The 21640-nt window shown below is 36.6% G+C and overlaps 2 protein-coding genes across 2 annotated transcripts in view; one reads left to right on the top strand and one right to left on the bottom strand.

Annotated features, from left to right (window-relative positions):
• The first annotated feature begins 1063 nt into the window (after positions 1–1063).
• Positions 1064–12313, top strand: rabac1 (Rab acceptor 1 (prenylated)). The gene is made up of 6 exons (XM_056475722.1): positions 1064–1158; positions 4483–4563; positions 4853–5065; positions 5562–5659; positions 10276–10377; positions 10456–12313. Exons 2-6 carry the CDS (start codon positions 4493–4495, stop codon positions 10542–10544), a joined length of 573 nt encoding a protein of 190 aa, XP_056331697.1. The 5' UTR covers positions 1064–1158; positions 4483–4492; the 3' UTR covers positions 10545–12313.
• Positions 12314–15393: 3080 nt separating this feature from the next.
• The window catches only part of atp1a3b (ATPase Na+/K+ transporting subunit alpha 3b), a 46015-nt gene continuing 39768 nt past the window's right edge, over positions 15394–21640 (bottom strand). The window contains exons 19-22 of the mRNA XM_056475838.1: positions 19790–19920; positions 19615–19716; positions 18880–18971; positions 15394–16770 (exon numbers count right to left, since the gene is read on the bottom strand). Coding sequence (XP_056331813.1) covers positions 16742–16770; positions 18880–18971; positions 19615–19716; positions 19790–19920 — 354 coding nt within the window. The 3' untranslated portion in view covers positions 15394–16741. The remainder of the gene's footprint in view (positions 16771–18879; positions 18972–19614; positions 19717–19789; positions 19921–21640) is intronic.

Genomic DNA, 21640 nt, shown 5'->3' with positions numbered 1-21640 from the left:
AAATAAAATGAATAAAGGAATAATCCATCATTTATTTTCACAATTTACTGCATGAAAAAAATTGTTGGTGCCATCTCGGTTTATTGCCCTAAGTGCCCTGAATGCTGATCCGTGTACTGGAGAAATGGTGGCAATACTGATGGCACTTCAATGGGTTGAGGAACACAGACCATTAGGAGCATTGGTATGTTCAGACTCAAATTCCTCATTGATGACATTAGAGAGTGGACATTCTGAAAGCAGAAAGGATATATTGATTGAGATATTGCAAACACTATATCACATTCAGATGATGGGATTAGAAGTTAAGTTCTGTTGGGTTCCAGCTCATAGTGGAATAACAGGGAATGAGTTGGCAGATGAAGGTGCTAAAGAAGCAACAAGAAAATCAATTATAGACATGGAAGTAAAATACAGTAAAAGTGAGATGAAGGTTTTAATCAAAACCAATGGGCAAAAACAATGGGAGGAAGGAAAAAATGGGAGGTAGTTGTTTAATATACAAAGCAATGTGGATAAAGGAAGAAAAACAAGTAGTAGTAGGAGGGAAGAGAGTATAATATGAAGAATTAGATTTGGACATACAGGACTCAACAGTACATTGTACAAAATGAAACAACATAAGACTGGAAAATGTGATTATTGTGGGCAAGAAAAAACCGTGGAACACGTTATTATGATATGTCCAAAGTACAATAGTGAAAGGAAACTATTTATTTTAAATTTGAAAAGAGTTCATATGAATTTTAATTTGGTTAAAATAAAAAAAAAAACAAGTCAGATGAGGACTGTATAGAATTTTTAATTCTTTTTTTAAAAATGACTAAATTAGATAAAAGAATTTAGATATAAGTGGTGTAGGTGGAAATTTTTGTTTAGTTTTTCAAATCTTGTGAAGATGGATAGAAAGCGCGATCATGACCCACACTCCTAACCAGCAGGTGGCGGTAATGCACCTATAAGTTGTATTCCAACCGCCAATAAAACTCATGAGAAGAAGAAGAAGAAGAAGAATGCTGATCCGTGTCACTAGGAGGCGGTCGCTAGTTTGACACGTGATTAACTTAAGCCAACATTAGAAGAAGTCACCACTGTCTGCTAACCACATCATATCCGCTGCACATCATCAACACAGTCAACACATCTACACAAAGTGCTGTGAGTACGATTGTAGCTTTGGGGTTTACTTTCCTTTTAATGCACAATTTTAGAAATATTTCGTTTTACTGTCTGTAGATTCTCTAAGCTACTACTGATTGATCTCACAGTTAAGGTGTATCAATATATATGTTGACAGAGCGCTTGCTGCTGTCTGTAACAGTTTGATAAACAAACTTTATGGAGTGTTTTGTAACATACCAAAAAGAAAACGTTTTTAAATGTCTGACTGTGATCATTTATTATATTTTGGGGCACATCTGACGTAATGCAGCAGCTTAACAAACTTGCTCTACCGGATTGTTTCTCGTCTTGAATGCAGAGTTTCAGTTGCAGCCCATGAGTGACATCATTTTCCAGTAACGTCACTGAACACGTTCATAACTGACCACAGCTTGGAAAACGAGCTTCATAGATTGAGTGAAGACATACAGGGACATTCTTAAACGCTTAACGTGAAAAAAAAACTTAACGTGGCTTAATATAGCTAAACATCAACCAGAGAAGTCCACATTTCTCTCAAACATTTCTTGTAAATACCCTTAACTACTGTAAAAAGAACGAGTCTCAATTCTATAGATAAAGTGAATAACAACACGTTAAGCATTTTCTCCCCCACTGAAGTCTATTATAAAGAAAATATTTACGTGGCTTAATGTAACGTTACCTTAATAAAAAGCAAAGAAAATCAAATTTCTATCAAATTTTACTTGTGATTAGCACCAACTTCTAGCAAAAGAATGAGCCCGTTTGTTGTCCCCTATGTTGTTGTGGGAATGTCAATGACATGCACAAGCGCATTTTTGACAGCAAGGGTTAATCTATTATAAATAAGATTTTATTTTATTAACAGGCTTTTTAACATTTGGTTTCCCACTGATTTTGTAAAGTTACATTAAGCCTTTCCTTATTATGGACTTCAATGGGGGAGAAAACGCTTAACGTGATATTGTTGACTTCATCTATGGAATTAGGGCCCGCTCTTTTGATAATAGTTAGTGTTAATCACAAGTAAAGTTTGACAGAAATGTATGTTTCCCTGGTCTGGGTTAAGGGACGTTAAGCTGTTTCCTTATAATGGACTTCTGTAGGGAGAATGCTTAAAGAGATATTGTTCACTTGATACACTAAAATAAAAGCTTGTTCTTTTAACAGCAGAAAGTGTTTATGAATATATTTTTATAGAAATTTGATTGTCTCTGGATGTTGTTAAGTTAAACCACATTAAGCTCTTATAATGGACTTCAAGTGGGATAAAACGCTTTATCTGACGTTGTTGACTTCATCCACAGAATCAGGGCTTACTCTTTTGCTAGAAGTTCGTGTTAATTACAAGTAAACATTCATAGATATTTGGTGTGCCCCAATTGTTGAGGTTAAGCATTTATCTTTTATAATAGACTTCAATGGGCAAAATGCATAATGTGATCATTTTCACTCATTAAAACTTGAGCTCATTCTTTAGATATCAGAAAGAGTTTGTCATAAGTTAAATTTGATAGAAATTAGATTTTCCCTGCTTGAGTACCTTACATTAAGCTACATTGATGTTTTTCACGTGATGTTTTTCACTTTATAGAATTGAGACTTGTACAGAAGTTAAGGTTAATAACAAGAAACATTTGACAGAAATGTAGGTTTCTTTGGTTGATTTTAGGTACATTAAGCCACGTTAAGCTTTTTTCACGTTAATTGTTTTAGAATGTTCCGACATACACTGAAAGTTTAGGTAGTTACTTTCTGGGAAGGAGATCAAATTCATTGTTTTCCTATCAAGTGTAAAAGTGTTTGTTTCGCTTGACTAAATTTATGTGTATGCTCTTGTACTTCACGTTGAAGAACCGTTCATTTATAGTTTATTATTAATTTATTCATACTCAGGCCAGTCGAGGTGTAAATGAGCAGGCCTGTAGCCAGCCTGGTGAAAGGGGTGGTTCTTTTTTGTTCAAAAGATGGACCTTTTTGCAGTTATTCTTCTCATTTTCAATTTAATTATGATGTTTAAATACTGAATTTAGGTGACATTTTAAGCACTTTTTTTAGCTGAATTCATAGAATTAATTAGCTTGTTGGATGGTCATCATAACCACAGTTTTTGATGCTGCAAACATATTTCCTAAATATTTTGAATATTTAAATATGACAAATACTTGTTTTTAAAATAGAAATTTATTACATAATTTATCATTAGAAAAAAAGTTTTAAATCAGAATCTGTAGCCTAGTGTAATTTATTAAGCAAATAACTAACTGGCGAGCACATTCAACTTTAATCTGTCAGAATTTGGCCATGTGAATTATAAAAAACTGAAAAATTAATAATAATAATAATTTACAGCTTCACAATTTTTCTAGCCTCTTGTAAAAGTGCTTCACACTTTATTGGTCATGCTTTTTTTCAAGAATAAGGTCCAATATTTATAGAATTAAAGTTACTTGTCACATGTTTTCTCTATTTAAAAAAAAAAACAGTAGCGAAAGATGACTTCGCTTATGTCAGATGTTTTCTTGCACAGCTGGATGTTGGACTCTTGAAAAATAATTGTTTGCATTGGCCAAAACTGATTAACTGATGTCGTACCAGGATTCCCCTTGGTCTTAAAGTCTTTTTCAATGGGTTATTTTCACTATTTATGATGGCATAGCAGTCAAAATAGGACAAATGAGCTCATGTATAGGACAAATTCTGGGTTTTCCAAGAATTTGGAAAAAAAAACAGAAAAACTCACAAAGTTTTGGAAAAGTCATGGAAATTAGTTTAACAAATATCTGTAAACTTGAATATAGGTTAGTTGTCTTTACTTATTTTCTGTCTCTGGCCAAAAACATGTCTCACATTATGAATGCCGTGTAAACACAGCGGGAAAGAACCGCCATGTAAATCTTACATAAAATAGATATAAAAAATAAATCGATTATTGTGTGTTTTATGATATGCTATAATACATTTAAACATGCATTGTTTTATTATTATTATTATTATTATTTACCATGTAACATAGACATTATATTAAACATTAGGTCATGAAAATTTACTTGAATGTCCTGGAAAAGTCATGAAAAAGTCATGGAATTTTAGTAGTAAAAATGTGTATGAACCCTGTAAGCATTATTAACAGTATTACATATTATTGCAATTAATCTAATGATCCCACCCTCTTCTTTTGACAACCACAATGTCCTTTACATCTCAATCAACCAACATAGTATATATGTACTTTACCAATGGCTCTTAACTTAATTGGAAATTAAATCAATATTTGAATATATTTAAATTAAAATAGTAATATATTCCTGTTAATTAAGAGATGTCTTTTATTATTAGACACGCCGAGATGGATGCGAAAGTAAGTGACCCCTTTAGCAGTGAGGCAGATCAGCTTCCTGGAGCAGGAATTGTGGGGAGGTGAGTCTGTCACCAGAAATAGTACAATCTGTAAAAGCTCAGAAATTGTTTATTGTTTAACTCGTATTGTAAGTCACATGAGTTAAAAGTGCCTGCTAAATGATTTAATGCAAAAGAAATCATTAATTTGCAATTATTTCAATTGTAACTTTCGTTGTTGTTGTTTTTGTTGTTGTTTTAAATACACCCATTTAAAAAGTTGCCTATGTGTGATGTTGTTACCCTTAATTGAGTTATGACGCTATTATTTTTATTGCTAAATATTATTGCCATCTCTCTTGAATGTCAGGCTCTGGCTGCCCAAAGGTCTGTCTGGAAATGTGATTAAGGATTGGGTTGACCGCAGGCGGAAGTCCATCCGTCCATGGGCGGGCTTTGTTGACCAGCGCAAGTTTTCCAAGCCTCGTAATTTTGGAGAGCTGTGCCAGCGTGTGGTGAGGAATCTGGACACCTATCATAGCAACTACACCTTCATCTTCATGGCGCTCATCCTCTATTGCATGTAAGAAAATGCTCAGTAAAAATCACCTTGAAATGCAAATAAAATGTATTTAACTAGTTCAAATAGGCTTCGCTGTAATAGACACCTCACAAGGTCTAGATCGGATACGCAGCTGGCCGGAAGTGCGATATGCACATCAATATAGCTGCATTTTTAATGACACTAAATAACAGTAATTCATATTTTTACATTACTGTGACGGTTGGGTTTAGGGTTGGGGTGGGGGTAGACTTTAATAAAACACAATAAATGGGAAATTTAATAAAAAATATAAATAATTCTCGTTAACTTCCAGCCGCAACCATATCCGATCTAGCAACAACCACCTCACAGGCCTCTGTTCAAATGCACACAACATGGGTGTGTGAGTGTTTGCTTAATGTTCACATTTACGCAACCCTCTGGAAGACGTTTAACAAAATAAACATTGACAGGATGTGTCAGGATGTTAGAATTAGTGCGAATTAGCTGTCTTCTTTCTCATCTTCTTTTTCAGAATCAGTTCTCCAATGCTCTTGATTGCTTTAGGAGTGTTTGCTGGTGCCTTCTATATAATCCACTTGAAAACGCTGGAGAAGAAGCTGGTTGTTTTTGGTAAGAAAGTGAGATGTTCTGTTGGTTATCGTGTTTGAGGCTACATTTAAGAACGCATATTTATCATCATGTTTTGGCATTCAGTACACACTAAAAAAGTGGTTTTGTGTTGCGAGATTCTTTCTCAAGTGAATACAATTAAAATGCTCTTTTATTATTATTTTTTTTTTGCGTTATAGTGTGAACTGTGACTCCTTGATTCGTGATTTAACAGTAGAAATCTTAGGGGCAGTTTACATGACAGTTTTTAGCCCAAATCTGGAGACGTTTTATGAATTTTGCCTGTTTGTTTACATACTAACTTCATTTTTGTGACTGAAAATAGGTTTTAAAAGTGCCGCAGTTGTCCTGTTTATATTAACACCCAAAAACGAGAGTCTCTAAAAACAGTGACGTCCTGTCCATGCATTGTATGTACATAGTGATGGTGTAGATTAAAGGCGATCATGAACAAACATGTACAACAATAGCATAGGACGTGGTGTTGTTGCGCAAGTGTTGCTAACGCTTCATCAGCAAAGCGTGGATTTACCTCACAGTAAAACCAAAAGCAAAATACGTACTAGTGTAAACGGCACCCGAAGCCCTGGTATACTTGAAACAAAGTACTTTTTTTGTTTTTTCTTTGAGGTCAAAAAGAAGTTCAAAAAGGCTGAGTGACTGTATACTGTTTCAAACACTTCAACACCCCTTCGCTGCAGTAGGCATAGTTGTAAATCTGTAATGTTACTCATGTGTACCCCCTAAACAACAGTGGCAGTTGTGAGAGGAAAACAGCTGTCAAACAGCCTTTTTCATCAGAAGTGCTGTCGTATCTAGTCATGTTTACGTTGTTTTGTATTCGTCACCGATAATGATGCAACCATTATAAATTTTGATTGTACGATTATAGTCTGAGGAATAATTACGGTTTCAAGGTTATCATGATTATTACATGTTAATTTCAAAACACTACTAGTTTAGAAAATCACGTGAAAACTCTGTATGTTTTACTGTTATTTATTGCTTCTCATTAACCAAATAATACAGCTCAAAATTATAATAAAAAACAAACAGTCCATTTCTCTTTGGATCTAAAATGAAGTGAAAAACTGTTTTTGAGATTCAAACAAAATAAACGACAGAATAATAATAAACAAATAAATAAAAATAAGAATAAACTGTATTTTTCCAATGTAAATGTAAGCTACATATTAGGTAAGTGTTTCCGTTTTAAAGAGAACAAATATAGTCTAAGGCTTAGGGGTGTCAAAGTTAATTGTTTCTTCCGTGCACCCCGATGCAGATGCGGACAATTCGGTATCGGTTCAGTAATAATCATAAACGGTTATCGTGTACTGACGTCATTTATCTCATATGCGCTGTCGCCGTAGCTTACTATGGCGAGGGAGGCGAGCGCGAGTATTTACTCACTGTGGGCCCATTTGACCTGCCGGCGTGACTTTTTCTCTCCTCTCAGCTGTTTTACAGCAATACTTCTGGATACAGACACGAGCGCGTGCCTGCAGAGTTTTCTCCACCGTGTCTATCGTGGATCAGCTGTGATCGCCACTGCCGTTTATCAGTGTCGCTCATCTGTGAAGAGCGCAGCGTGCAAGAGCCAATCGCAGCCGTTTTTGTTGAGGGTGTGACCAATCAAAGCGGTATAAGAGAACTTGGTAGACAATGATCAGAAAGCGAGCGGGATATTTATATTTGGTTATATTAATTGCTATAAATGCTCTTGTTGTTTAAAGGTACAGTTTATATATCTGACTGTTTGTATTAAATGACAAAATTGCATTACAAATAGCATATAAATATAAATATATTCATACATTTTAATACAAGAATTGTATTAAAAGCACCGTCTTTTATGGAAAGCACCGTCAATGTACCGTGATGCACTGAGATATCGAATTGAACCGAATCGATGGCATGATAATCGTAACCGAACCGTGAGACCAGTGTAGGTTAACAGCTCTACTAAGGCTGCTGAAGCTCTGCTTGAAAGGCACTTTTGATCAACTCTATTATTAAGTCTTTGGTATTTTCATTTTGTATCTTTGTTCTCTTTGGAGTAGAAGTGTGTATTTCATACAAAGTATGAAGCTGATCAGTCATTTCTGGTCATGTTACTTGTGGTGGGCTCACAGCGTTCTTTCAATAGGTGTGTCTAGAAAGTGAGCGTATTGTGTTGCACTTGTTACTCCCAATACTTGAACTTGCTGCAAAAGATTCGGAACTTTAAGCTACTACACAGTTGGTATAACTTTGTTTAGTTGCAGCAGTTTTGTTCCAAGCAGAAAGGCAGTGTTGAGAAGTCTTTACGATTAATTAACTGTGACGAATTACAGCGCGGTTAATAGTGAAACCGGTTAGTGATTGCATCCCTAGCCACGGACAGACCGACCAGTGCCGCTGGTGCACGCAAACTCGTAGAAAAGACTTGACATGACAAGGTGGGCTTCTCGTCCAGTGCGTGACCCCCTAGGAGTCCAATTTCTCTGCGCGTGATCAGACAGTTGCGGATACATCTGTGCAGCTCTGCTACTTGATTCTTCAGTGTATTCATGTGTCCAGTGTTGTTGTTTTGTATATTGTTCTTCTGTCTGTACACTGTGGAATGAGAAATGAATCAAGGGGATCAAATCAGAACTCAAAGAAGACCAATGGTAGTCAAATGTGTTTAACAGCCAAAAAAATCCTCAAAGTTCACATCATCGGTTGAGCTGTTTTGAACTGCTGAAACAAACTCAAAAAGAACTTTGTTCCAGATAGATTTTATTCAAAATTATGCCATTTAAATATGTTATGTGATTTCTTTTGCAGTTTTATTCACCTTATTCTCCGGGTACGAGTGGGCGCAGCCATTTGAATCATTTTGGCTCGAGACTTCCAGTTTCATTCACTTCCATTCATTTTTAGACGTTAAAAAAGCTGCTTATGCTGCTTGGTGTTACAAACTGATATTTTCTTATTACATTATTCTACTTTGTCTGTATTGTCATGCAAACACTTGTTTGTAGCGTAAGTAGTTTGATCGTTTTCTGCCGTTTATTATTCCTAGTCATTTTTCCCATAGGCAACTGAATCGGAAGTTCTAAAACAATCGCTAAAACGCACACACTTCCGCATTGAAGAATAAGATCAATATAGGGGCCTTAAGGCTTGTGTGTGTGTGTGTGTAGGAGTGTGGTCCCCCCGCCCACCAATATCGATTGACAGGCGCGTCATCATATCCTCAGTTTGTTGATTCACATCCACCATTTTCAGCGTGAGTCGAAGCGATATCACTAAAGGAACACCCTAGCTCTATTTTTAGATGCAAGGCTCATTGGGCTCAACACAAGATCAATATACTCCACATTATCGCTCTAATCAGAATTATTGGTTGTATCTTTAGGTAGGTTTGCAAACATGTGTACTTCTCATTGAGTCTACCTTATACTTCAGCCGTTTGCATTTCTCGCGATCCCAGAAGCTCCCTGTGACCTCAACTAGCATGCGTTTTAGAATTCTAAACATCGGTTTCTATCAGGGTACACTCAAGTCGACGGCTGGGCGCCGCGGGCCGCTGCAGAAACCTATGTTTAGAATTCAAAAATGCGTGGCGCAACGATTCGGGACACTTCATGTCTCTGCCGCGCCACAGAGAGTGTCTGGTGTGCCGTGTCGCGGCTTCGAGCGGCGCATCCGGTGCCTCAGTCAAAGTTAATTCAGTGTGCGTGGTTATTAGTTTCTGTGTACAAGCTCGGCACTAGAAACTAGCACACAGTTGGCTGTAAAACTGTACAAAGACACAAATGATTTTGTACTCTCTGCTTGGTCTGTGTCAGAGTCGTACATGTACGACTGAATGCTGATCCTCTCACTCCAGCTTTTTCCTCTGTCTGCCTGTCAGACTCTGTTGCAAACGCAGAGCGGGTGAGCTCATGGCCCCGCCCCCTTGTTACGTTGGCGGGAAGCCGAAACTAATTTACATGTGAAGCAACACACCCCTAAATCAGCGAACTGTGGACACGCCCCCAACATGACAATTTTTAACACATTATAATAAAAAAATCTGAATTGTGTTTTAAACTGAACCTAAACTGGCACACTCAGAAGAACCATGATATTATTATTAAATCATAAAAAAGAGGTAAACTATGTGCCCTTTAATATTAATATCTGATATTTTAATATCAGTAAACAAATAAATAATTTAAAAACTTAGCCAATAAAAAAATGGCATTTTTCTACGACAATGTTATATCATAAGAAATATCGTTATCGCAATACTCAACATTTCATATTGCATATTTTTTCCATGAGAATATCATTCCAAAAGTGATTGTGTCAATAGTATGGTGACTTTATTTTGTCTTGATTTTTATTTATTTACTTTTATTTTGTCTGGTCTCTCAGTGTCTTATCGAGCTGACATTTTCACAAAGATAATTCCAGCATTTACAGATGACTTGGACAAACTCTTGTGGAAGCCATTTAAAAAAAGGCTTGTGTTGAAGAAGAAAATGTTTCAAATGGATCTGCAGTCTTTTTATCTCTGCACTTAAAGTACTGGTTTATCTGAATATTTGTTTTGATGTAAGCGTTTCTATTGAGCAAATGCTCTCATTTGTGATGCATCTCAGGTCGTGAATTGACTCAGGGACACCAGTTGGGTTTGGCAGGAGGAGTTTCTTTCCCCGTGTTCTGGCTTGCAGGAGCAGGATCCGCAGTCTTCTGGGTTCTAGGTGAGTTTTTAACCTTCATTATATTTCTGTGTTTTCTTCGTGCGTTCCTCCTGAAACTCTCGAATTGTTTCACTGCAGGTGCTACACTGGCTGTTATCGGGTCTCATGCTGCGTTTCATGAGCTGGAGTCTCCTGACGTGGACGAGTTGCTCATGGAACCTGTTTAAACCTCTCACCTTTGACCTTTGGCCTCATGTTAACCTCAAACGTCTCCCCTCATCTTTTGGATCGGCACCTGTTGGTTGCACTAATCTGACAATATTAGTTTACTGAACGATTGGCCAGGACAGACTGTTAAATGGACTTTGGCCCAGACAGATGAAGCACATTCAAAGACCTTTAAATGCCTTTACTGGTACCTGTTAGTTTGTTACATTTATTTATTTCACAATATCAAAGCACAAAGTAGTAAATGGACTGTGACCCAAACCAAAAAAAAAAAAGCAGTTCAGTCAAACAATAAACGGTTTCATTTTACATTTTAAGAATGTAGTAAACCAGTAACCACTGACATCCATAACAGGAAAACAAATACTATGGAAGTCAGTGACTGCCAGTTTTCAACATTCTACAAATTATCTTCTTTTGTGTTCAGCAGAATAAAGAAACTCATACAGGATTGGAGCAAACTGATTGTGAGTAAATGGTGACCGAATTTTCATCTCTTTAAAGCAGGGGTGCCCAAACCTTTTCTTATGAAGGGCCAAAAACCAAACTTGATTGAGGGTGGTGGGCTGACGCTAAATATACCGAACTGTATTACATTATTTGCCATGGTAACTTACTAATTTGATAATATTTAAAAATAAATAGAAAAAAAATTAATCGTATTAATAATAATGAGTTTTTTACAGTGCTGTACTTGTACAATAAGACTATAAACAATCTCATTTATAACACAATGGAGTGCCAAGAGTTTTTTTATTTACAAAATTAACAAATTTTACACTCCAGAGTGAAATATGTGTCCTATAAGTGTGGTTTCAGCAACGTGCCACACACATATACTGTATATGTCAACACCTAAAAATGGATTTCATGACTCTAATAATTAATTATTAAATATATAATATTGTGAATTAACTAATTAATTCACAATATTTAATTGAAACATTAATTTCACTTCACGTTTTGTAGTTCATCAATTAAACAAACACACACACACACACACTTTTATGTTAAATTAGTGACGATCTCTGTTGAAGGCACTCGCCCCAACCTTACCCATTATTCTCCCTCTCGTCTCAGATGCTATGGTGGGCCAAATCAAAAGTTACCATGGGCCCTATATGGGCATCACTGCTTTAAAGGCACAGTTTGCCCAAAACGTAATTTTAAAGTCGAGTGTCTTTTATCTTGACACAGGCTTTTCAAAGATTTTAACTGTTTTAATCCGCCTTAAAGAAACTGACAAAACAATTAGCATCTTTTCACTTATGTTCAACAGCAGAATGAAATAAAGTCTTATATTAAAATAACGTAAGGGTGACTAAATAATGACAGTTTTGACTTTTGGGTCAGAATTATCCATTTAAAAGGTATTTAAATAATCTCAAACAGTTTTTGATCACAAGGTTCTGCTAGCTCATCAGAAATAGCATGAAAAATAAATCAATCAACATGAGTGTACTGTTTCGGCGGTCGGTTTCTGTGGTATGTGGGTACCAGTTAATACATAATCATTTTGGTTTGAGCTTTGCTTGATTTTTGTCAGATCAGCCAGTCAGCGCATGCATGATTTAATAACCGCATGCGTCAGCAAATCTAATGTATTTCTGCTATTCAGTGTAACCTGATGCCAATATTCCTAGTGGACGGATTTTTATATACAGGTTCTCCTTTTATGCAAACGTTTGCTTTTTTTTACCTTTATTTTCCAACTTGTTTCTGTTGTATTGAGAAGTGGGAAGTGCAATAAAATGCTTCGCCTGTACAACACGTTGTTCGTGTTCATTTAATAGAAAATAACTTGATTTGTTGTTTTTTTTCCCTTCATCCTTTGTCTTCCACATCACATAAATTTGACTTCATGGCCTGTTTTTACGACAGGAGCGCAGTGACAGTCCATCTGATTTTTAAGTTGCCATAGTGATGACCTTGAGTCGCTCCAGCTCTCATTTTAAACACTGCGGCAGGAGCAGATCGATACTCCATTACAGCGGTGCATGGAGGATGGAGGAGCACCGCAGTGAGCACACACAAACCTCCTCCCACGGGACATAACGCCTTCGCGCGCTATGCGTGTCACGCAGCCCAGTTTTGCAAGTCAGTAGTTTGCCGTGCGTGACATAAATGTATGATGAACGCTGCGGTCAGCAGATAAGTCACTCTGCTGTGGCCCAAATACACTCGTTTTCCATCCTTAGGAACAACAGATAATATTGTAGTTGATATTGGCTATACTATTTTTATATTTGGCCATATTGTATGTGTGTGTATAAATTAGCAGATTTGAGAGCCAGGCAGAACTGTTGTATATCTATCTATCTCGAAAGAAAGAAAGAACAGTTCTGTCAGGCTGTCAGCAGACATGCTCCATAGTGATACATAGACGCTTTTTTCCAAATGGATTCAGTACACGCGATTTGAAGCGGATCGAAACTGGCTTTTGGCTGCGTGTTTGAACATGCATATACACATAATTAATAATTAAGATGACGGTTTTGGTGGGTTTTCTTTCAGACACAACCAATTTTGTCTTAAATGGGCATAAAAAGTTAGGAAAGCAATCGAATGCTTTCATTATAATGTTAGATGTGTGCATTTTTATACTGACGCCTCTGTTATTTAAAGAGCCCATATTTAGGGTTTTTGAAAATGCTCTTCCATATAGTGTGTCACACAGCTCTAAGTGACCTTGCATGCATATTAGACTGTTGTTGGAGACCCTTACAACCAAAATATGACTCTATTTTATGTATAATATGGGCTCTTTAATGTAATCAAAACCATATCCCATATTTTTGACATCCCAATGATGTTGACAGGTATGATAATTATGAAACAGGTAAGTGACATTCTAAGTCGATCTCTCTGTTTTGTTTGTTGTAGTGCTGTATTTAACCACTTTGCTTAAGCGTTTTCGGGGTTAATTATTGTGATATCCCGATTGAAACAAAGAAATACTGGGAAATCTCTGTAGACTGATGGCTTTTCATGCCGTTTAGCCTCATAATCTTAAAATGTTAGCAAAATAACCTGTTTTTTCATCATTTTAAGGTTGGAGCAAAGACAAGTATAAATAAATTAGATTCTTTTGTTTTTACTGTAATACGTTATAAAATGTAAAAAAAAAAAAAAAAAAAAAAAAAACTGTATTAGTTAATAAGCAATGTTTTCTAGTCATTTTTAAACATTGACAAATAAAATAGAAAATTACCCGGCAAGTTCAACTATGTATACCTTCAGCCCACTAGCCTCAATCAAGTTTAGTTTCTGGCCCTGCTTTAGACATTCCGCTTGAAAATCATTCAAACGCTAGCTCTAAAGTGACGTTGGTGGAGTAGCAACGGTTTCTGCTGTTCTGATGTCAGCTGCAGATGTGAATGTATGGCGGAAGAATGTAGTTCCTCATAAAAAAGGGTTTTGAGACTCTTCGTGTTTGATTTTTTTTATATATAGACAATTGTGCCATCGAACTGTTGAATAAACACAATAGGGTATATCCAGAGCTAGTGCTTCCCATGCTGATAAACTTCCGGTGAATAGTTAATTTGACTTTTTTTCCATTTTATATGGTTCCTTTCACAGCATCGTTGTTGTAATATAATTAAAATATAATAAGTTAAATAGACTATGGCATTCATTTTAGTTGCTCAAGCGTAAAACGAGATGGAAAGCCATTTAAATGTGCACGCCCGTCACAATTAGCAGGCTAGCGCAAAAGCTCCATTGAAAATACTGGGGGAAAATAAATGTTCATTTAAAGACATGGCGGGGAAAAATGTAATTTAATGCAGTGCTTCTTGTACTATCTGATACCCACTTTATATCGGATATCAGTCAGGCAGTGGAGATCGCTGATTTTTAAAGGGAACAGACCTTAAACGCGCCTATTTTGTAACTGAATACAGTTCACCGGAAGCGTTTGACCCAGGTAACTGACAATAACACTGGAAGCAGTGCGATATGGCTTTATATAGTCACTGGTGGGGCACCAAGGCACACACCTCCCACCAGTGCCAAAATACAGCCATATCGCACTGCTACTCATGTGATACTGCTCATTCATATATATATATATATATATATATATATATATATATATATATATATATATATATATATATATATATACATATCCTACTGAAAAAAAAACGGCTTAAACCAGCTTAGGCTGGTTGGCTGGTTTTAGCTGGTCAACCAGCCTGGTTTTATGGCCAAAACCCCTCTAAACCAGCTAAAACCATTCTAGGCCGGTTTAAGCTGGATTTTTCAGCAGGGTATGTATATATATCCAGGGGCGTAGCAACCCGGGGGGGGTATGTCCCTCTCACTTTTAGAAACAGACCATTTAGAAACAGGGGATTAATAATTATATGAACGTATGATCTCATTATGATCTCATACAGCCCCCCCAACACCCCACCCCCCCATCCCACCCACACACACACACTTTTAAAATGTCCGCTACGCCCCTGTATATTTATACGTATATATATATATATATATATATCTTTAAGGATGGGGCTTACAACCTTAACCGTACCCCCAAAACACCCGTAACACTCAGACAAAAAAAAAAAACAATACTATAGCTTTATAGCACTTAAATTGGTTCCCCTATATGGTTATGAACCAAAGAACCATTCAATGGTGCAAAACAGCAACTGAACTACTACAAAAAATGATGAAGAACCAATTTATGTGTGTAGTAATAGTAAAGTAACAATCCTCATTACATCTTCAAATAACAATTTCGGTTGATTTCTCATTCCAAATCTTGTTCAAGAGAAAAAACACAAGAGATTATTTTGTAATCGCTGAAAGAGGAAATAAGAGTCAGACATCATCTGGTAATATTAAATGTACTAGATGTTTTATTGGGTTTGACCATTCATATACATGTTTCTACCAGTAGTTTTGTCTTTCTGTCTTTAATCTCCACATCCACACATAATCCGCCGACTGGAACAGCGCACCATCCCTCACACACACACACACACACACGCACACACAGCCATCACATCTCCTGATAAACCAGCAGTGAAACCTGCACACACCAGGTTCAAAATGATTTAGACGACAAAGTTTGTGTCTTACATCAGAACAAAAGATTAATATGGCGGATAAAAGTTGAATCAATACCATCAACATGTATTAAAAACAGCTGGAATAAAGAGGGAAAATGATAAAACCTGGTGTCTTTAGGTTCATATCGGCAGTAGATTTTATACAAGAGATGTCTGAACTAGCCTTCTGGACATTTCAGCTGAACAAATTCATACGAGAAAATCCTTTAAATCAGTGTTTCTCAACCACGTTCCTTGAGGACCACCAACACTGCATGTTTTGGTTGTCTCCTTTGTCTGTCACATCCATTAGAGGTCTTTCAGTCTCTGCTAATGAGCTGATGATCTGAATCAGGTGTGTTTGGTTAAGGTGACATGGAAAATTTGCAGGCCTCCAGGAACATGGTTGAGAAACACTGCTTTAAACTGTCTTCCACTGCTTTTTTACCTTCCAAGATATGTCTTTACTTGATTAATCAATGTAGTATTGCTTACGTTTTCCCTAAAACACAGAAACTGGAACTCTACTGAATCATTTTGCGTTACTGTAGTGATCAAACAAACACACAAACCCAAAAAAGTGAACGAGAAAGTGCGAGAGGACGACAATGACAATCAAACTGAAGTAGAAAATCCAAAAAATAGAAACAATTCAAAGCCACCAAAACCTACCAGAGATTAAAGAGCTAAATAAATAACAATAAGCATAAAAATGAGGGACTATTATGTCAAACGGAGTCTAGAGTGTGTGTAGAGGTGTTGTGTGATCTGTGTGTGTGTGATTGGAGGGAAAGGCATGGACTGATGGAGGGACAGTCTGTTTTTTAAATAGGCAAGCGTACATATTTTCCCTTTATAGCGACAAAAGCTCCTTTCCAACCTACATGATGGTTATGCAGCTGCCGGATTTAGATATATAGTAGACTTTATGTACACAGCCGTGTGAAAATACATGCAAAGAGTATTATAGGAAATGGTGGGGCGAGAGTGTGTTTTTCCTTTTTGGGGGTTAAAGCTGCTGTCTCTCTGAAAGGAGGGCTGGAAGGGGGGACGGTTGTGCGTCTCGGTTTGGGGAGAGAAGAGATGGAACCAAATGGAGGATGTTGGGAATGTGAGCAAGGAAGAGCTGCTGATCAATAGTAGGTCTCCTTTTCCACCCATCCTGTAGGAAAGAAAGAGCAGGAATTATTTAGTGTCTTTGCTTGTTATAAAATGAGTTATATGTTAGAATATTTATGTATTAAGCACTTTTTAATAGCTTTTTTTGTGGACAGATTGTAATGAAATGACTTCCTATGTTGTCTGTAAAAGACTAGTTTGTACGTGAAACACACAGTGTTATGATTAGATGCTTTCTTAACCCTAGTGCGGCCCAGGAAAAAAAACACAGTTAGGTACCTTGGGGTCGTCCTGATCACAAACATTTACATACCAATTACACAGGGAAATATTAATCTTTTAAATGATAAACTCTATTTATTTTTTACAGTCTCATTTCTCACAGGCTCAGCCTCATGTTTTACTTCTCAACTTTGCATTCATGCAGTGTTTGTGTGGATATTTTGTATATTTGTATCCATTTACTGCTCAAACACGCAACTACGCCATAAGTTGGCTTATGAAAAATAAAATTTTGATTTAAAAATCTCTAAAATCCTGACCTAAGTTAAATATAATTATTAAAAAGCTGTCTGTATATTGGTTTATATTTTAGGAATAAAATACTGCCAACAAAGGGTTAAGGAAAAACGTTTATATTTATTGTTAAAAAAATGAAATTGCAAGTTCCACATACAGTATATCCAGCAGGGGTCCATAGACACCTATTGATTTTCAAGTTCTATTTCTGAATGCTTCAGAAACCTTTTCCTCATAAACTGATGATATACATTCACTAGATAAATATTTGAACATTCTAAAATGAAATAAAACTGTGTATTTTTGTTGTTGTTGTTGTCAGATATAGATTTAATTGCTTACTTTTGCAAAACAACAGCTTTAATATGGCAAAATCTAAAAAAAAAAAGCCCCAGACAACTGCACAAGCATGTGACTATTAGTCCTTCATTTATTGATGAACATTTTTCAGATTTATGCCAGTTTGTTTGTCAATTTCTATTAAAATCTTCCTTGTTGCAGTCATACATGTGTGTGTTTGAGCGCACACATAAGATATTATAAGAAATTTTATTTGTGCTTTAGACCCAGGACTTTGCAGAAATGTAAAACATTCCAGATTTATAGTGGCTTTAACATTTATTTTGGACAAATGAATCTTTTAAAAAAGCTTTTTTGTTTTTTAGGTTTCCCATTTATTTTCAATGTGGGGTCAGTTTGACCCCAAGGAACCTACTGTAAATGGTGATTTATTACACACCTTCAAAATAATGGAATCAAGTGCATTTTTGTGGGTTTTACGATAGATTTTTTTTAAAAAAGCTGGAGAGTTTCGTGCCCATGAGATGACGGGAACATATACATACAATAGGAAACATTTATCGGGGTCGCCCTGACTCCTTGGGCTGATTAAGGGTTAAAAAAAGACTTTAATTTTAGATCCATGGCGTATTTAAAAACTAAAATGGAATATTGTGTGGAGGACGAGGTTCTACTTTTGAGCTCTTCTTTCATCTTTCGCTTGCAGCAAATTAATAACTGAAGGAGCGAGGCTAAGCATATTTTGTCTAAAGCCACGATCACATTAGACAGAAAAATTCTGTCAGTCCTGCAAAAAGGGGGGGATTGGGGTAAAACAAAATGACACGTCACTGATAAAACGAGCAATTAATTCATGTTTTAAATTTCAAATAAAACAGGTGCCATGCCAAGTTGCTACTGTAAACCGAAGTATGGAACGTAATGCAACACCACAAAGTTCTTCTAATTGGTCCTTTGCTTTAGAACTGACATTGTTGACACTGTTTTTAAAAGTTGAAATTATTTTAACTTGACATCTTAAAAATGCTGCACTCATGTGCAAGGAGCAGCAAAAGCTGAAAAAAGTGGTCAACCATATCCGTCCAAGATTACATAGTAAACAAAATGGAAAAGTAGCACAATGGAATGGAAAACCGAAGATAACAATAAAATATTAGCCGGTATCTCCAAACATCTTGCAAAGTGATTAAGATTCAATCAGGCGGGCAATCAACCATCCGTGTTTTATGTATCCCAGATAAAAAAGACATTTAATGACCCAGTTTGGGGTCTTTCTGTGAGACATATTGAAAAGTAGCATGTGTGCTTTGGAAACAAGAGGAAGAACACGTACCACCAGGGTTCCGGCGAAGGAGCAGCTTTCGGACCTCATCATAAACAAAGATTAAGAAACTGTATGGGAAAGCACAGAACCACCAGCTTGGCCTGGAAATCAGAGAGAAAAATGAGGACAGAGAGCATTTTCAGTTGCAGAATACCATTGAAAGGAATATACAGAGTACTTATACTTTATGGAGAAAAGTAAGACATCAACAACCAAATCTGTAGCATAATTCCAGGACTGATATACAGTATGTATCACACGTGCATTGATTTATCTAATAATTTATGACTATTTATTTAATCCTATTTACTTACAATTAGTCACGAGTTACTTTGCTACTTCAGGACATTTTGTTCTTAATAAAATATATTATATAAATATAATATATATTTCATATCAGTGGCAAACTGACTTAAGCATTTTGTTATTCGTTTTAAAAATAACTTTATATTTTAATTTAACATAATAAAGATATTTTAATCATGTTAGTGTAAAGGCTAAACATTATCAGACATCATTTGCTGATTTATTATTATTATTATATTTAATAATTAGTTTTGATTCCAATGTAAAGTCACCTTGATCACTTTATCGTGTTCTTAATAAAGAAGACTATTCATATTTTTGACATGTTTCCTTTGGATGTATGCTTATATCTGTAAAATAATTTTTAATATTAAATTTACCAAATGCATGTGCGCATATGTGTGTTTGTGCTTGTGTCTGTATGTGTGTTGAACTCACTTGAGCGGGTACATCCTGAGTGCCACATCCATGCCTGGGCAGTAGGAGAGGAATGCAGCGAGAGCGGTTTCTTCAAACAGCCCGAAGATCAGAATCTTATTCCTGTAAAAGGACACACAGTTACATAATCTGCTCTGATGAACAAACATATACATGCAGGAGTTCCTGAACTTACTTCATGCCCTGCTGGAACACTGAGTTGCGTCTGGTCTTGCAGATGATGACATCAGCCCACTGCACAACCACAATACTGACGAAGAAAGCCGTGTGGCAGGTGAACTCAACAATCTTCCTCTGCTCATATGTCTGTGGAACATAAACACAACCGATTTCAACATGACGAGAAACATCTTTAAACCACCGAACACATTTAAGTGAAGTTTATTTATAATTTCGAGAGAAGCACGTGATTATGAATGAACACGGCTGGTTCAGCATTAACTAATGCATGATTCACCAATCAGATCATTCCTAACTCACTTTAGAATCCCCCTTTCCACTCCTAATCCTCCGCCTTTTCTTACATAGGGTGGCACGGTGGCCCAGTGGTTAACACTGTTGCCTCACAGCAAGAACATCACCGGTTTAAATCCTTAACAGGCCAGCTGTCGTTTCTGTGCGGCGTTCACATGTTCTTCCCGTGCTCGTGTAGGTTTCTCCCGAGTTCTCCGGTTGCCTCCCACATTCCAAAAACATGTGTCATAAGTGAATTGATCAATCTAAATTACTGTAGCACTATAGTCAAGCTCTTAACCAGCAGTGTATCTGTATCATAGCAATTATAATCTGCCATCAGCTCTTAACAAAGGGGGGAGTTCTTAAAAACTGCCTGAGCTCAAACTCCCCTCTCGCCCTGCAAATGGGAGGGAGCCCCAGGCTCATATGAGCTCAGGGCTCTCTCCAGGGACAGCATGCCAAACTTGCTTCATAATCGATCATCAGCTAAGTGTGAACTCTTGAAAACATATTAAAGTATGATTTGTGCACTTTGAACTACCTTTAGAGAGTAATGTTGCTGTTTGAGCTTTAAAAGATGTTCAAAGTTCGGGGTCATTCACACAGAACGTATTTTTCCATTCCTATGCATTATTTTTCTGTTGTTTTTCTATGCAAATGAGCACTTGATGGAAGTTCGTGACTGTTATACTTCTTTGCAGCACTTCACACTCGTGTCATGTTTTTAAGATGCTGTATCAAGTTACAAGAATTTCAACTTTTACTTGCAGCACTGCTAACTGAAGTTAGTTGTAAAGCAGTGGACCAATCAGAAGAACTCAGAGGTGGGGCAAACATTGCAAGCTTCAGTTTATGCTGGGTTCATTCAATTCCATTCAATTCACCTTTATTTCTATAGTGCCTTTACAATGTAGATTGTGTCAAAGCAGCTTCACATAAAAGGTCACAGTAAATAGGAACAGTGTAGTTCAGTTTGTAGTGTTTAAGTTCAGTTCAGTTCAGCTCAGTTCAGTGTGGTTTAAATCACTACTGAGAGTCTAAACACTGAAGAGCAAATCCAACGATGCGCAGCTCTACAGATCCTGAACCATGCAAGCCAGTGGCGACAGCGGAGAGGGAAAAAAAACTTCACTAATTGGCGAAAGTGAGGAAAAAAAACCTTGAGAGAAACCAGACTCAGTTGGGCACGACCATTTTAATTTCTCCGCTGGCCAAACGTCATGTGCAGAGCTGCAGTTCATACTAAATTCAAATTTAAGTATTCATTTTAGTATACTACATACAAAGAATCTACATAAATTTTTGTCAAACAGTGTCAATAGCTATGTTTCCATCCAAAAATGAGAATTAAATTTATGTGCAAAACTGAAATATCGCATAAAAGACGTGCGAATAAAGCAGAGTTTCCATCCAACGAGTCAAAGAGAACAAAATTGTCACTTCATGATTAACTAGCGCCAAATATCTACAGTAAAAACAGAATTTGCAATGATGGGAGAAGCTGCGTGAATCTTTTCTTTATTTAATAAAGACAATGCCGACAAACAATGAACGCGCGGTGATGTTTAAA

The sequence above is a fragment of the Danio aesculapii genome, chromosome 16, assembly GCF_903798145.1.
Source record: "Danio aesculapii chromosome 16, fDanAes4.1, whole genome shotgun sequence".
NCBI classification, from domain to species: Eukaryota; Metazoa; Chordata; class Actinopteri; order Cypriniformes; family Danionidae; genus Danio; species Danio aesculapii.
The sequence above is the reverse complement of the archived record's forward strand: the minus strand, read 5'-3'. Positions and strand labels throughout refer to the sequence as shown.

Coding starts and splice junctions, on each gene's coding strand:
- rabac1 (XM_056475722.1), top strand. CDS start 4,493: ATGGATGCGAAAGTAAGTGACCCCTTTAGCAGTGAGGCAGATCAGCTT. Junction 4,564..4,852: donor GGAGCAGGAATTGTGGGGAG/GTGAGTCTGTCA, acceptor CTTGAATGTCAG/GCTCTGGCTGCCCAAAGGTC. Junction 5,660..10,275: donor GAAGAAGCTGGTTGTTTTTG/GTAAGAAAGTGA, acceptor GATGCATCTCAG/GTCGTGAATTGACTCAGGGA.